At 41.8% G+C, this 17,165-nt stretch overlaps 1 protein-coding gene and 1 long non-coding RNA gene across 4 annotated transcripts in view; one reads left to right on the top strand and one right to left on the bottom strand.

Moving 5' to 3' along the window:
• Positions 1–3,478, bottom strand: part of LOC132002559 (uncharacterized) — a 14,327-nt gene extending 10,849 nt beyond the window's left edge. For both annotated transcript variants that reach the window (XR_009399945.1, XR_009399944.1), the window contains exon 1: positions 3,354–3,478. This is a non-coding gene — a long non-coding RNA (uncharacterized LOC132002559). The remainder of the gene's footprint in view (positions 1–3,353) is intronic.
• Positions 3,479–9,941: 6,463 nt separating this feature from the next.
• On the top strand, positions 9,942–16,588 carry TEX30 (testis expressed 30). 2 transcript variants are annotated; one of them, XM_059377615.1, is made up of 6 exons: positions 9,942–10,070; positions 13,212–13,285; positions 13,775–14,005; positions 14,769–14,820; positions 15,303–15,508; positions 16,112–16,588. In XM_059377615.1, exons 2-6 carry the CDS (start codon positions 13,271–13,273, stop codon positions 16,283–16,285), a joined length of 678 nt encoding a protein of 225 aa, XP_059233598.1. In that variant the 5' UTR covers positions 9,942–10,070; positions 13,212–13,270; the 3' UTR covers positions 16,286–16,588. The 2 variants fall into 2 exon arrangements, with proteins under 2 accessions (XP_059233598.1, XP_059233599.1); XM_059377616.1 differs by lacking the exon at positions 13,212–13,285.
• Positions 16,589–17,165: the final 577 nt, after the last annotated feature.

Below are 17,165 nucleotides of genomic sequence, written 5' to 3'. Positions count from 1 at the left end.
AAAAAAAAAAAAAAAAAAAAAAAGAAAAAAAAGAAAAAAGAAAAACAAACAAAGAAAAAATAAAACCATAATACATCATGGAGGTATTTCTGTAAGAGGACTTTCCCTTCCTCCATTTGGAATGCAAACCTAATGAAGTTCTTCTTTCCAGTTTTCTCTTAACTTAGGGAAAAGACCCTAGGGGCAAAGCATCCTCTGAATGGAACCCAAACTACCTCTCAGGCAATAAGAACCTTCCTGAGCCAACAGGACGCCCTGTGATTGACTTCTCCACAATGACCGACCTGATCCTCAATGCCCACCTGCATGTACCCACTAATCTTTGCCTCATATTTTCCTTATATAAACCTGGAAGTATTTTTGGCACTTGGGAGAAAGTCTTTGAGATGCTCTGTCTTCTGAGTGTTGGGTTCACCGAAATAAATTTTCTTGTGTCACCACCACTTATCTCTCTGCCTTTGGATTTTGTCAGGGGGAGCAGCTGAACCTAGTCTGTTTGGGACTCCGGGGGGGCAGAGGCTCTTGCACCCCCCCCCCCACCTACCTTTCCATAGTCTTACATTTTTCTTAAAAAGCATAGCTTGGAAGATATGGAGAGAGGATGTGGCTATAGAGAGTAGCGTGAGGGATACTTGTAGTGCTGGATCAGCCTGTATTTGATCACAGTGCCGGGTAGTGGAACATGGCATGTGATAAAACTACATAGAGCCACACACATGTGCGCTCACACACCCACAAATGAGTGACAGGAAAGAGGGCAGTTACCCCCTGAACTGGGCTTGGGGTAGATCTATTCATTCAAGAAATATTGATTTGCCAGGAATGATTCTACACACAGGAGACTCAAAGGTAAAATGACGACAACAAAATGCCCTGCTCTCAGTTCAGTGAGGCGACAGACGCATTCACAATATATTAGGGGACCAGGACAGGAGGATAGGAAGAGATAGAAGGATACTCACAATATATTAGGGGACCAGGATAGAAGGATAGGATTAGGGAAGGCCACACTGAGAAAATGCCACGTGAGCGGAGACCCCGAGCAGATGCAGGGTTAGCCACTAGAGGAGGAAGAGCCAGGGCAAAATTCCTGCACTGGGACCATGACTGGCAGGTTCCAGTTTGAGGATCGTAAAGAGGCCTGGGTGCCTAGAGCTGAAGGAGCCAGGGAAGATGACCAGTAGGAAACAGAAAGGTAAGAGGTGACCGGACTGATCATATTGTTAAAAAGAAAACCATAGGCCCCAAATGGAGACACTTACAGTAAGACCCCACATCAGGATACCAAGACTTAATACGAACTTAACTGCAGTTTCCACCCCCACCCCCACCACCAATGTAACCTTTAACCAGTCAGCATGGAATTTCCTGGTTAGCATACAGCGCTAGGACATTTACGGACAGACCCCTTCCGTTCCCCTTCAAGGAGGACCTTGCCTAAAACCATGCATTACTTGCTAATGATTTCCTTTCCCCCAACACCCCTCCCCCTGCCTTTCGAAAACCTTTCTTCTTCCACAGCTTGATGGAGCTCCCTTTTATTTGCTAGATGCTGCCCAATTCATGAATCATTCAGTAAAGCCAATTTGATCTTGAAGGGGTCAAGGGCAGTCTGCCTTAAAATGTGCCACTTTGGATATTGATTATTTTAAATAAAAGTTATTCATGTGACAGGCCATGCAAGGATACTCTGACCCTCTTGTGTCCCCCTGAAAGCAGGAAATGAATCTCCCCTGCAAAAGGTACTCTCTCTGTACTAGTAGGTATCACAAGAGATGGAGAATTTAGAGCTGAAAAAGCTATCTAAACAATCTTTGTTACTTTTTACTAATTTGCTTCCACAACCCAAATTCTGTATAGAATTCCTTACAGATTGAAGCCCCCTGAGTTTTCTTCATTCTGTCAACTCTTCACAGACTTATTGTCTCTGCCTAAAAAGTATAACAATTACCTGTCTAGATCATTTCTTTAGATCTCAATTTCATAACTGGGCCACTGTGCATATGTAATAAAACTTTGCTTTTTTTTTTTTTTTCTCCTGTTAATCTGTCTCATGTAAATGTAATTCTTAGTCTACCTGGAAGATCTCAAAAGATAGAGAATTTTTTCTTCCTTTCAATCTGTTAAATTGGTCACTTGAGTTTTTGTTGTTTGACAATATAAAACCACGGAGCGAAGATGGCTGACTAATAGGAGGACCTCAAGCTTGCCTCTTCCCTGGAACCCAGCTAGATGAATATCGACTCATTCTGAATACCCAAGAAATTGATCTGAGGACCAACAGGACAAACTGCAAACTAGAGAGAGAGAAGAGGCCACATTATGGAATGTTGGAGGTTCAGAGACATGATTTGGGGGAGAAACACATCACAGGGGGAGGGAACCCTGTCATGGAGAGTGGTGAGAGAGAGAGAGAGAGAGATTGAGAAGAGAGAACACACAGGGAATTGCATAAGGAAAACATTTCCCCAAAGCCATTGGCTGGGAAAATGAGAGGGGCTGAGTTTTGTGAGTTTTTATAACCAGCAGGGCTCAAAAACTGGAGTTTTAGAGGTCTGTGGAATGGCTGGCGTGGAGCCCTGAGGGAGGTAGCCTGGGAGCAGACTGTATCAATCTTAGGGTCCCCTGGGATGCCCTGGGAGAGATGGGTCCCCCTTCTTGGAGTGCATCTGGGACAGGTGCCATTGCATCTCAGACAAAAGAGCTGGAAGGTGCCATTACCCACCCCTGCCCCCCAGCAAATGCACAGAGACATCTGCTGACAGCTGCTAACCCAGACACGGCTCTTTCCTGCACTTTACTCCAGAATCCACATCCTTGTGCTTTGGTGCAACTGCCCTTCTGAGACAAACTGGTACTGGCCCAGCGCGGAAGAACCTCCCCCAGAGGGTCTGTGTGGGTCTGTGCTGCACTGGTTGCTAAAGTTTGGAGTTGTGAAACTCAGCCAGCCTGCCAGGGATGGAAAACAGGTGCAGGGCCCCGCTGGGTGGGCAGGTGGCCTGGACACAGACAGGGTGAGGCAGGTTTCTGAGGAACACCTGGGTCACACGAGGTGGGGACTGTTCACTTTTCTGGGAGGGCTTCTGGAACACTGGTAAGGACGAACACCCTCTCTGGGAACGAGGAAGAGGGCCAGTGCCATTTATTTCCCCTGCCCCCAGTGTAAACTAACTTCAGGAAGCAGCATAGTGCCAACTCTGGCGGCCTAAACTGCTTACACAAGCCCCACCCGCCGCATTCTGCAGATGCTGCTTTTCTCAGGCAACTCTGCCTGAGAACTAGTATAGCGGGCCCCTCTCCCAGAAAACCAGCACAACCCCACCCCCCCACCCCCGCACCCTGGGTCTACTGACCATACAGTTCTGCCAATCTTCAGCTCCAGTAGAAACAGCATCAGGTCTCTTTCCACAAACAGACCAGGGCACACCTAGTTAAAACCTGTCACAGTCTGGCCAAGGTCCTAACACTCCCCACTGCAGGCAAGGACAGACTCTGCCAAAGACTGACCGGAGGCAAATAGCAGCCAAAACACAGCAGCAGCGTGCATAGAGCACACCCCAGAGACACTTTCTAAAGCACCAGGCCCTGGACAGTATACGAAGTCTTCTTTATAAAGCCACTACTCTCAGGGGCAGGAAACATAACAGGCTTTCCTAACACAGAGAAGAAGACAGACCTAGACAAAAATGCCAAGATGGAGGAATTCATCCCAAAGGAAAGAAAAAGAAAAGGTTACAGGAAGGGATCCAATCGAAACAGATAAAAGTAATATGCCTGATGCAGAAGTTAAAGCAACGATCATAAGAATACTGGCTGGGCTTGAGAAAAACATAGAAGGTACTGGGAGACCCTTACTGCAGAGATAAAAGACCTAAAAACTCATCACGCCAAAATGAAAACTGCAATAATCAAGATTTGAAAGTAACTGAATGTAATGACCACAAGGATGGAAGAAATAGAGGAATGAATAAGTGATACAGAAGATAAAATTCTGGGGGCACCTGGGTGGCTCATGCATTACGCATCTGCTTTGGCTCAGGTCATGATCCCAGGGTCCTGGGATCAAGCCCCGCATCAGGCTCCCTGCTCAGCAGGAAGCCTGCTTCTCCCTCCCCCCAAACTCCTCCGATTTGTGTGTTTGCTCTCGCTGTGTCTCCCTCTGTCAAATAAATAAATAAAATTTTAAAAAAAGAAGATAAAATTCTAGAAAATAATGAAGCTGAAAAGAAGAGGGAAAGAAAAATATTCACAAATGAAGACTTAGGGACCTTGGTGACTTCTTAAAGAATAATGACATTTGTATCATAGGAGTCCCAGAAGAAGGAGGGAAAAGGGGGCAGAAGTTTTATTTGAGGAAATTATAGCTGAAAACTATAAGGAAACAGACATCCAAATCCAGGAGACACAGAGAACTCCCTCCAAAATCAACAAAAGCCGGCCCACACCAAGACATAGCATAGTCAAATTTACAAACTATAAAGAAAAACTCCTAAAAGAACCAGTGCTAAAGAAGTCCCTAACCTACAAGGGAGGAGAAATAAGGTTAGCAGCAGATCTTTCCACAGAAACTTGACAGGCAAGAAGCCAATGGTATGATATATTCAACATGCTGAACAGGAAAAATATACGGTCAAGGATACTCTTGGCTAGCAAGGCTAGCATTCAGAACAGAAGGTGAGGGAAAGAGTTTCCCAGACTAAAAACTAAAAACTAAAGGAGTTCATGACCACTAAACCAGCCCTTCAAGAAATATTAAAGGGAAATATTGAGTGGGGAAAAAAAGACCCAAAGTGACAACGACAAGAAAAAAAACAGAAAATCTCCAGAAACAACAAAACAATAAAATGGCACTAAACTCCTATCTATCCATAATGACCCTGAATGTAAATGGACTAAAATGCCCAATTAAAAGACATAGGGCATCACAATGGATAAAAAAATAAGACCCATCTAATCGCTGCCTACAAGAGACTCATTTTAGACCTAATGTCACCTGCAGATTGAAAGTGAGGGGATGGAGAACCATCTTTCATGCAAATGGATGTCAAAAGAAAGCTGGAGTAGCAATACTTTACACCAAACAAACTAGATTTTTATTTATTTTATTTAAAAAAAAAGATTTTATTTATTTATTTGCCAGAGAGAGAGCAGAAGGGGAGGGAGAGGAAGGCAGAGGGAGAAGCAGGTTTCCTGCTGAGCAAGGACCTTGATGCCGGGTTCAATCCCAGGACCCCAGGATCACGACCTGAGCAGAAGGCAGATGCTTAACTAATTGAACCATGCAGGTGTCCCAGAAAAATTAGATTTTATTTTATTTTTTTTTTTTTAAAGATTTTACTTATTTATTTGACAGACAGAGATCACAAGTAGGCAGAGAGGCAGACAGAGAAGAGGAAGCTGGCTCCCTGCTGATTCCAGGACCCTGGGATCATGACCTGAGCTGAAGGCAGAGGCTTTAACCCACTGAGCCACCCAGGCGCCCCGAAAAATTAGATTTTAAAACCAAAAGCTGTAACAAGAGATGAAGAAGATTATTATAATAAAAGGGTCTGTCCAACAAGATGATTTAACAATTGTAAATATTTATGCCCCCAAGTTAGGAGCACCCAAATATATAAAACTATAGTGAAGGAACTCATTGATATAATATAATAGTAGGATACTTTAATACCCCGCTTACGTCAATGGATAGATCATCTAAACAGAAAATCAACAAGGAAACAATGGCTCGGAATGACTCACTGGACCAGATGGACTTAACAGATAAATTCAGAACATTTCATCCTAAAGCAGCAGAATACACATTCCTTTCAAATCTAAGTGGGATATTCTCTAGAACAGATTACATTCTAGGTAACAAATCAGGCCTCAACAATTACAAAAAGATTGAGATCATACTGTGCATACTTTCTGACTACAGTGCTATAAAACTTGAAGTCAGCCACAAGAAAAAAAATTGGAAAGACCACAAATACACGGAGGTTAAAGACCATCCTAGTAAAGAATGAATGGATCAACTGGGAAGTTAAAGAAGAAATTAAAAAAAAACAAACATGGAATAAAATGAAAATGAAAACACAAAATATTTGGAATGCGGTAAAAGCAATCACAAGAAGGAAGTATATAGCAAACAGGTCTACCTCAAGAAGTATGAAAAATCTCAAACATGCAACCTAACCTTACACCTAAAGGAGCTAGAAAAAGAACAACAAATAAAGCCTAAAGCCAGCAGAAGAAGACAAATAATAAATATTAGAGCAGAAATAAATGATATAGAAATAACAAATCCAGAACAGATGAATGAAACCAGAAGCTGGTTCTTTGAAAGAATTAATAAAACTAGCCAGCTTTATCAAAAAGGAAAGAGAAAGGACTAAAAAATAAAATAATGAATGAAAAAGGAGAGATCACAACCAACACCATACAAACAAACAAACAAAAGAAATCCTATGAAAAATTATATGCCAACAAAGTGGGCAATCTGGAAGAAATGGATAAATTCCTAGAAACACATAAACTACCAAAATTAAAACAGGAAGACATAGAAAACTTGAACAGATTGATAACCAGCAAAGTAACTGAATCAGTAATAAAAAATCACCCAACAAATAAAAATCCAGGGCCAGATGACTTCTCAGAGGAATTCTATCAAATATTTAAAGAAGAGTTAATATCTCTTCTTCTCCAATTATTCCAAAAAATAGAAATGGAAGGAAAAATTCCAAACTCATTCTATGAGGCCAGCATCACCTTGATTCCAAAACCAGACTAGTCCACTAAAAAAAGAGAATCATAGGTCAATATCCCTGATGAACAGGGATGCAAAAATTCTCAGCAAAATACTAGCAAATTGAATCTAATAGTACATTAAAAGAATCATTCACCACAGTCAAGTGAGATTTATTTCTGGGCTCCAAGGTGGCTCAATATTTGTAAATCTATCAACTTATACACCACATTAATAAAAGAAAGGATATGAACCATATGTTTTCAATAGATGTAGAAAAAAATTTGACAAAGTACAGCACCCATTCTTAGCAAAAACCCTCAACAAAGTAGGGAGAAAGGGAATGTAACTCAACATCATAAAGGTCATATATGAAAAACCCACAGCTAGTATCATCCTAAATGGGGAAAAGCTGAGAACTGTTCCCCCACAGTCAGGAACAAGACAGAGATGTCCATCTCACCACTGTTATTTAACACAGTACGAGAACTCTTAGCCTCAGCACTCAGACAACAGAAAGACATAAAAGGCATCTAAATCAACAAGGAAGAAGAAAACTGTTACTATTTGCAGATGACATGATACACTATGTGGATAACCTGAAAGGCTCCATCAAAAAAATTTGCTCGAACCGATATACAAATTCAGTAAAGTTGCAGGATATAAATCAACATACAAAAATCGGTTGCATTTCTACACACCAATAATGAAACAGCAGAAAGAGAAATCTGATCCCATTTACAACTGCACCAAAATGCATAAAATACCTAGGAATAAAGCTAACCAAAGAGCTAAAAGATCTGTACTCTGAAAACTATAGAACACTTATGAAAGAAATTAAAGTTGACATATAGAAATGAAAAGACAGTCCATGCTCATGGATTAGAAGAACAAATATCATTAAAATGTCTATACTACTCAAAGCAATCTACACATTTAATGTGATGCCTATCAAAACGCCACCAGCATTTTTCACAGAGCTGGAATCCTAAAATTTTAATGGAACAACCAAAGACCCCAAATAGCCAAAGCAATCTTGAAAAAGAAAAGAAAAGCTGAGGTCTTCACAGTCCCTGAACTTCTAGGTATATCACAAAGCTGTAGCAATCAAGACAGTATTGTACTGGCACAAAAACAGAAAGATAGATCAATGGAACAGGAACAGAAAACCCAGAAATGGACCCATAACTATATGGTCAACTAATCTTTGACAAAGCAAGAAAGAATACCAAAGGAAAAAAGGACAGCCCCTTCAACAAATGGTGTTGGGGAAAGAGGACAGCAAGTTCAGAAGAATGAAACGGGACCATTTTCTTACAAGAAATTCAAAATGGATGAACGACCTAAATGTGAGACGGAAACCATCGCAATCCTAGAGGAGAACACAGACAGCAACCTCTTTGACATTGGCTATTGCAGTTTCTTATTAGGTCTTTGGAAGCAAGGGAAGCAAAAGGAAGAATGAACTCCTGGGACTTCATCAAGATAAATCTTCTGCACAGTGAAGGAAACAATTAACAAAACTATAAAAGGTAACCTTTAAGATGGGAGATGATATTTGCAAATGACATATCTGATAAAAGGTTAATATCCAAAATCTATAAATAACTTAATAAAGTCAACACCCAAAAAACAAATAATGCAGTCAAGAAATGGTTAGAGACAGGAATAGACATTTTTCCAAAGAAGGCATCCAGATGGCTAACAAACACATTAAAGAGATGCTCACCATCATCATTCATCAGGGAAATACAAAATTAAAATGAGATTCACCTCACACCTGTTAGAATGGCTAAAATTAACAACTCAGGAAACAACAGATGTTTCCCGCAAGGGCGCCGGGAAAGGGGAACCCTCTTACAGTATTGGTGGGAATGAAGGCTGGTGCAGTCACTGCCTGGAACTTCTTCAAAAAGTTCAAATAGCACGACCCTAATTCAGCAATTGCACTAGTAGGTATTTATCCAAAGGATACAAAAATACTGATTCAAAGGGAGACATGCACCCCAATGTTTACAGCAGCATTACCAACAATAGCCAGATTATAGAAAGATCCCAAATGTCCATCGACTGATGAACGGATAAAGAAGATGTGGTGTATTGGGGCGCCTGGGTGGCCCAGTGGGTTAAAGCCTCTGCCTTTGGCTCAGGTCATGATCCCAGGGTCCCCGGGTGGAGCCCTGCATCGGACTCTCTGCTCAGCACGGAGCCTTCTTCTTCCTCTCTACCTACCTCTCTGCCTACTTGTGATCCCTGTCAAATAAGTAAAATCTTAAAAGAAAAGAAGATGTGGTGTTTATATACCATGGAATATTCCCCAGCCCTACAAAAGAATAAGCTCTTACCAACGGCGGTGACGTGGATGGCACTAGAGTCTATAACGCTCAAGCGAAGGAAGTCAGTCAGAGACATGAGTGAAATCATACGTGGGATTTAAGAAACAAAACAGACAAATGTAGGGACAAGAGGGAGGCAAATAATAAAAACAAATAATAAAACAGATCCTTAACTAGAGCGCTGAGGCTTGCTGGGGAGGAGGTGGGTGGTTCGGTGTGTCCCCGGCATTCAGGAGGGCACTTGAGATGATCGCTGGTCTTTGTGCACAAGTGTCCAATTACTAAATTCTGCTCCTGAAACGAGTATGACTGGAACGTGAATAAAAACCTGAAACAAACACAAAGGAACGAACAGTCTAAAGCCTTGGTGGTCCCCGCAAGGGCTTCGGCTTTGGTTAGGAGACGTGGGGAGCCTCCGGAAGGCTTCGACAGGAGGCGTTCCCAGCTCAGCCAGGTCCAGCTGGTTGCTGGGCTGACCGAGCAGCCAACCGTGGAGGCCCAGGCGGGAACAAGAGAGCATTCGGGAGGCTTGTTTCGGCACTTCAGGCAGCGCTGACTGGGGCTCTCCAGCCAGTCTGGTGGAAGCAGGAGAGGCGGCTGCACTTTGTATTTGCGAGCCGCAAGATGGACAGACTGTGAGTGTGAAAAAAAGAATCATCAGGGATGACCTCACAGGAATGGACCTGCGCAACGGCTGGAACGAAGCTGCTGGGATGGGGAAGGGTCCAGCTTGAGCGAGCCGGGGGTGAGCAGCGACCGGACTTGGCTCTGGAGCCACCCGGCGGCCGGGGAGCACCGTCCGCCCGGTTCCCCAAGGCAATAACAGGAAAACTCCCGCTCCCAGCGTGCCCCGCGCGCCGGCCCGCGCTCGGGGGCGGGGCCTGCGCGCGCGTGCGCCGAGGCGGAACGGCTGGCGGGTGCGGCGAGGCGGCCCCTTCGAGCGCGGTAGTTTGTTCCGTGAGGAGAGTGAGGACGCTTAGGCGCTCTCGGCCACCTTCCCTTCCCGGGTAAGAGCGGCAGCGGTGGTGGATGCCGCCGGCAGGTGGGGGCGGCATCCGGGGGAGGGTGCTGGCGCGCCTGGGGGCCCCATCTGACACATTCCGAGCTCGCGGCCGTCGCCCCTCGGGGGGTATTGGTCGCCTCCGTGAGGCGGTCGGTCGGTGTGAGCTCGGTGCCCGCGGGCCCGGCCGCCGGGATTTCGCCCGCCCGGCGGATGGGGAGGCGGGAGTGAGGGGGCGCGGCGGGCGGGGAGCGGCGAACTGCGGGGAGCCGTGAGGGGTCGCGCGGAGCCCTGGGGACGGCCACCCAGCCCCGCGCACGCGCGCCAGTGGAGCGAACGCGGGGAGCCGCCGGTGCCTTCGAGGCGCGAACTCTGGGGGACTCCGCTCCGAATTCCGGCCGTGCGACCGCTCGCTGTCTGTCGCGGACGCGGCCGGGTCCTCAGCCGCCGGGAGACTTGAACTCTTAGCGCTTTTGTTTGCCCGCGCCGTGCAGCGTGCGGCTGTGGGTCCGACCGGCGGTGGCCACGCCGGTTTCTGGTGGAAGGTGCGGTGCTGGTGGCGCGTCGGTCCTGCAGCGGGAGCTGCGATCGCTCGTGGCACGCTGGGCTCGAGGCGTCGTCGTGCGGGTCCCTCTGGAGGCCTCGCGATGCGGGGACACTGCCAAGGGAAGGGACTAGCGGCCCCTCGGCGCCGTGTCTCCGCGGCTCCGGGTTTGCAGAGCCGGACTCTGGGTCGAGACCGGGTTGCGGGGCGGTCCTGCTGGGAGCAGTAGTGAGGACCGCACCACGTGCGCCCGTCACGGGGAACAGACTGTTCCAGGCGAAAGCTGGGAGTAGAGGTTTTTCTGGACCGCCCCCCCCCCCACCCCCCCCCCCCCCCACACACACACGCAAACCCAAGTTTCCGAGGAGAAGTAGAGCATTCTGGGCCAAGATAGTGGGTTGAATACGTGTATCCGATACTACTCCCTCCGGAAGTCTCGCCCAACTTACAGTAAAGAGGATTTTTAAGAGACGCGAATCCAGGTGATGGAGAGAACGGGAAAGCAAACAGCAGGAGGAAAATACTGGGGCCTGGAAAGCAAGTGTTCTCCGCAGAGCTTTAGCTTAATTCTAAACCTGCCGCAAGAAGGACTGTTGAACGAGTCTCCGAACCACACCGGCACGGGCGGCACCCGGCACCTTGGGAACTGGCCGGGAAGGGAATGGTGTTGGGGGTGGAGCTAGGGCTTAAGTAAAGCTAACTTCGGGGAGACCTGTTCCACAGGCAGTGGGATATCTCCATCTCCTTCCCCATTTCACGCTCTCGGGTGACCGCCTTTCTCCCATTAGAAGGCAGGAGGCTATTCTCTTGGGAACATAGAACAGGATCTTTGAACCAGGGGACCCCAGGCACACTTAATTATGGGGCTACATTTATGAAAGCAGGGACACTGAAGGCTGAGGTACTGTATCCTCCTCCTCCCACTCAAATCTCAGAAGTGTTGTAGCTAGACTAATTCCCCTCATGTTCAAATCAGAATTTTTCTGCACACACATACACATGTATGGAAGGCCGGTAAGTTGGTCACAGTGGTTGCTTCTGGGAAAGGAAAGGAACTGGGCGGCTGGGGGAGAAGGATGTGAGGAGACTTACCTATTTGCAATTTTGTTCTTTTAAAATTTTGTTCCATATGCAAATACATTGCCTATTCAAAAATTAAATATATTCCTTAAAAAATAGAATTTCAAATGAATACATCATTTGATACAGCAATTCCTCTTCCATGAATTTATTATATGGGTTTGTCTACACATAAGAAAATAAGTACATGCCATTCATTGCAATAGTTTAGCAAAATATTGGAAATAATCTCAGTGTTCGTTAATAGATAATGGTTGGTGAAATAAATTATGTAAGACCCTTCCGTGGAATATTCTGCAGCCGTAAGATACAATGAAAGAAACTCATTGTATAAAAAAAAAAAAGTAAGCACAAAATGTATTTTAAGTGGTAGGGGATTCAGAAAAACACGAGTTTATTTTGAAAAAAGGAGGGGTATGTGTGTATATATGTATAAAATATCTGGAAGTACCTGTAAGAAGCAGGTAATACTAGCTGACTTTGGAGAAGGGATCTGGGTAATGAGTCAAAAATGGAGTGAGGGAGGCTTTTCACTGTATATTTTTGGCATCTTTGAACTTTGAGCCCTCTATTGTTACCCAGTGAATGAATAAGTAAATGTTAAGAGGTAAAAATAGATGAATAATGGAGATCTTGATGTTGGTAAGATCCTGAACAATAAAAGATTTCTCAAAACAGGAAAGAATGCTGCATAACAATCCCAAAATCTCAGTGGCTTACATTTCATGCTCTTCGTTCTTCAGTGGCTTAGATCTTGGCTGGATTAGGCTGGACTCCAGACTTTAGTTCTGGGTTCGTATCTGCAGCATGTATCTTCGATCTGGGACCCAGACTAAAAAAGCAAAAATACCTGGAACATGCTTTTCTGATGGCTGAAGGAGGTGGGACTTCAAGGGAGGCTTCTTGAAATTTGCCATGTTTTCTGCTCAGAAGTGACACATTGAAACCTTTACGTATATTCCATTATTTAAAGCAGTGTCACAGAGTCAAGTCCCAAATCAATGGGGTAGAAATGTATGTACACTCTGTCTACTGGGAGGCTCTGCAAAGGCACCTAACAGAGAATGTGGATATATACTTCTGTTGTGGGGTAAGAGGAGTTGGAGAGAGAATGTTGGAAAGATGATGAAAGAAATGGGTTAATAGAAAGCTACTGTGAAATTAAATTGAAGATAGTTGGTTGAGAATAAAGATGCTTAGGAAAAAAGATATGCATAATATATGCCAAGATACAACATTTTACTCCGATATGAATTTTCTTAAGGTTTCCATGTCAGGGTATCATATTGGCTTTTCTTATGTAACATCTGCCATCCCCACAACTGGCCCTGCAACCCAATTCTGAGTACCGTGGTTTTAGAAAGCTTGAAAATAATTAATGAAATAATGCACCTGTAAAGGCACCAGTTCTTAGAGAAGTAGTTCTAAATGTGTTTATTTCAGCTACTGAATGTGTTCATTCATAGTTCTATATGTCATATCCATGTCTGCAACCCACCTTTCACAACAGAATCTTCTTTTCAGGGAGATGTCCTTTGCTTCTCAGATGTAATGCACTTTAAGTTTGTTATTCAACAGTGAAAATGAGTCATACAGAGGTAATACATATTTTCGTATGTTCTGCATCTTCAGGGTTCCTTTTTTTTTTTTTTTTTTTTTTTTAAGTCATGTGGCTCCAGAGTAATTTTCTTATTTTCAGCTTGTACAGTGAGAGACAGTATAGCATTAGTGGTTAAAAGGAAGGACTTTTAGAGCAAACTGCCTAAGTTTGAATCCTAGCTAGTGGCTGTGTAACTTTGGGCACAAAGTTACTTAACCTGGTGTGGCTCTGTTTTCTCATCTGTAAAAAGGAGGTGATGATAGTACTTCATAGAATTATTAGGAAGGTTAAATAAGTTAATACATATAAAGCACTTAAAATAGTACCTGACACACAATAAATAAATACTTAAATACTAGCTATTGTTAATATTGCTTTTTATTTAGTGGCCATGTGAGTCATGGTTCTCACAGAACAAACATAGTTATTTAGTTGTCTGAATAGGCAAGGAAGTAATTTTTGATCCCTTTATTCTCTTGAATTCCAGGTTAAATTAAAAATACCTTTTGGAAATAAATTACTAGATGCCGTTTGTTTGGTACCTAACAAGAGCTTAACATATGGAATAATACTTACACATGGAGCGTCAGGAGATATGAACCTTCCTCATTTGATGTCACTGGCATCCCATCTTGCATCTCATGGGTTTTTTTGCCTGAGATTTACCTGTAAAGGCCTTAATATTGTACATAGAATTAAGGCATATAAATCAGTTTTGGTAAGAAAATTTCTTTATATTTACTTATAACAGAATTTTGTTTTAAAATTCTTAATACATTTAAGACAAATTCTATTGGCAGTTGTTAGATTTATTTAAAAAGCTTTTAATGAATATTCTTAGAAACTCAATAGTACATGACAGCTGTATAGTAGTCAGATTTTTCTTTTTTGCTCTTAGTTTCCATGGAGATGAGTGCTCCCATAATAAATGTTCTTTCATGGTACTACTAAGGAAATTATTTATGATGTAATTTTCTTAGTGGAATTATTTAACTTTAGAATACAGTTCTGGATATTTGCCTACTATACTATGAATGTATAAGTGTAGCATTTTGAAGCTGTAAAATCCCTGGATAACACAAATTTGAAATTTTTAAAATCCAGATTATTTCAAACTTGCTAAGTTTTTCAGGGCTTTAAATTAGATTTTAGTACTATTCTATATTAGTTGGAAGATTTTACTGGCTTTGTTTTTAATGTAATTCTTTAAAAATAATTTAATACTTTTTTTGAGACAGGGAAAGTGATTTTTTTTTTCTCATTTATTTGCCTGTATTTACCCAGCTATGATTTGATAGTGATATATGATCAGAAGAGCAAAGAACTGGTTACCTCTCTCAAGAAGAATCCCTTGAGATTTTATGGTTGTCTTTGCAAACAGAATTTTATACATTTCACTAATGATGAGAAATATATGTTGGTTTTTCCAGTGGTGTATTTCGTAGGAGAAGAACTGATAATTTTTTGGTTGGTTTTTCTAGAATTACCTAAAGACCTCAGGAGAATACAAACTGGCAGGTGTTTTCCTTGGTGGTAAGTTGCAATACTTGCTTTTAAATCTACTTATATTAATATAGGAACAGGTGATCAACAATTAAAATTAATTGGTGATAGGAAGCTAATTTAAGGATTTTTTTGTTTTGCTAATTCACGTTCTTTTATAACATCAAGGCACTTTATTTATTTAAAGCAAATTTAAACCTCATACATACATTTGGAACCCAAAGATCGTTCCTTTTATTTATATCCCTGAGTCACTGTCTCTCAAATGATTCTTTGGTCCTTACCTCAAGTATTCTTCAGAAAACCTTTTTCTGACTTGGAATCAATTTTTAGCATTTCATGAAGTTACAGATGTCCATTGTGGATATTAAAACTTGTTAATTGCCACCTTTTGGAGTTAAGTGATAGAGTGATGGATGAACAGTAAATGAAATCTTACTTGCCATATTAACACCACTTCTATATATGAATGTTTGTATTTCAAACTGAACTTAATTTTAATTGATTTTTAGGTCGTTCAATGGGCTCAAGAGCAGCTGCTTCTGTAATATGCCATATTGAGCCAGATGATGCTGATGATTTTGTTCGAGGTCTCATTTGTATTTCTTACCCACTGCACCATCCAAAGCAGCAACATAAACTTAGAGATGAAGATCTCTATCGTATAAAAGATCCTGTATTGTTTGTGTCAGGCTCAGCGGATGAAATGTGTGAAAAGGTGAATTATAGCTTGATGTTTGCATAAATGAGAGAGTGAATGAAAGACACGGTCTTGGGAACAAGATATTATCTGCAACTTTCAATCTCTTTAAAAGGTGCTGATTGGACTAATGCTAGTTTTGTGACTTAGTTACCTGTTACTTCAGAAAACTGAAAAATACAAGCATACTGACAGAATTCATCTCCCTGGAAAGAGTTGCTAAACGGATTGACTCTTATTTGGGAATAAAAAGATTAATATCTGAATCTTGTGATTTGGGGATTTATACTAGGCTGTACATTTGATTTATCATTTCAACATTTAAGCAGATTCTTCAGTTTGTTATAAAATTGACTTGAGACAGAGTAACTTAAACATGTTACTATAGATGGTCTAATGGATGCTTGGTCTATTCTATGATATTGCTGTATTTGAGAGATGTGGACTGCCACTTCTGCGGACATTTCTTTGCATAGTCCATTGCCTTGAATGTAGTCTGTAGAGTAGATATTAATGAATATTAGTGAATGGATGCCAGTATAGGTGGTGCAGGGAGAGAGAGGGTCTTTATTAAACCCCGAAAGAGCATTAGTCTAGCATCCTTTTCTTTTTTTCCTTTAGAACTTGTTGGAGAAAGTGGCACAGAAAATGCAAGCTCCCAATAAAATCCACTGGATTGAGAAGGCAAATCATTCCATGGCAGTGAAAGGACGATCAACAAATGATGTTTTCAAAGAAATAAATACACAGATTTTGTTTTGGATCCAGGAAATCACTGAAATGGACAAGAGATAATTGTATCTAGCTACAAACTACATTATTTTTAATACAAATACAGTTCATTTGATAAAGAACAGCATACCTCTCAGCATTTTGAGATATTTCAGATGAAGTTAATGTTCTTTAATGTTTCCCCCATTTTTAAAACACATTTCAATTGTGAAATTAATGTCCTTTATAAAATGTCTTTTGAAAGCACTGTTATAGTTGTATAAAGATGATGTACAAATATTGAAGTGGTCTAAATATAATTTATTTTCATTAATATAGTTAAGTTTTGAAAAAAAAATTAAACATTTGAATTTTGTTACAATCGAACTTTTGTCTTATTTGCTATGCAACTGAGAAAGTACTCTAATTTTGCAGAGTAGTGTCTTTAAAAAAGGAAAACAACTGTTTATTATGGTAAAGTCAGTGTTTTATAGAATGTATGCATTCATTCACCTAATCTTTTAATATCAAGGGATAGGAAGGAAGATACATTTTCAAATTTGGGGACTCTGAACATTAGTTTTGGAATGAAGTAACTTCATTCAAGAAATGTTTCTTGAAGGCTTGTTACAGGCAAAGCCTGATTAGGTTTGTGGAGATAATACTTAACAGCTTAAATGTAATGGAGGAACTTGATATCTAGACCTCTCTCTCTGATTAAGGGGAGAATGAAATAAGGCCTAAATAGTGGGATTAACATCTGTGCTGTATCTAGGTGGAGTTAAGGTACCTAATTTTGGCCTGGAAAGTTCAGTTAATACTTGGACTGGACTTTGGTGGTGTTGAGTTACATATTAAAAGCATAGTGTCTGTATTTCCTACAAAGGACACAGAATGTGATGGGGCTGATCTATATGTTTGTAGGAAAGGGTAGTTTTCTTTTTTTTTTTTTTTTTTTTTTTTT

This window comes from Mustela nigripes, chromosome 15, assembly GCF_022355385.1.
Source record: "Mustela nigripes isolate SB6536 chromosome 15, MUSNIG.SB6536, whole genome shotgun sequence".
Lineage (NCBI taxonomy): Eukaryota > Metazoa > Chordata > Mammalia > Carnivora > Mustelidae > Mustela > Mustela nigripes.
Note: the sequence above shows the minus strand (reverse complement) of the source record. Positions and strands in the feature narration are given on the sequence as shown.

Excerpts from the sequence above, each read along its gene's own strand:
- TEX30 (XM_059377615.1), top strand. Across the intron at positions 14,821-15,302 it reads GGCAGGTGTTTTCCTTGGTG|GTCGTTCAATGGGCTCAAGA; the intron begins GTAAGTTGCAAT and ends ATTGATTTTTAG. Across the intron at positions 15,509-16,111 it reads CGGATGAAATGTGTGAAAAG|AACTTGTTGGAGAAAGTGGC; the intron begins GTGAATTATAGC and ends TTTTTCCTTTAG.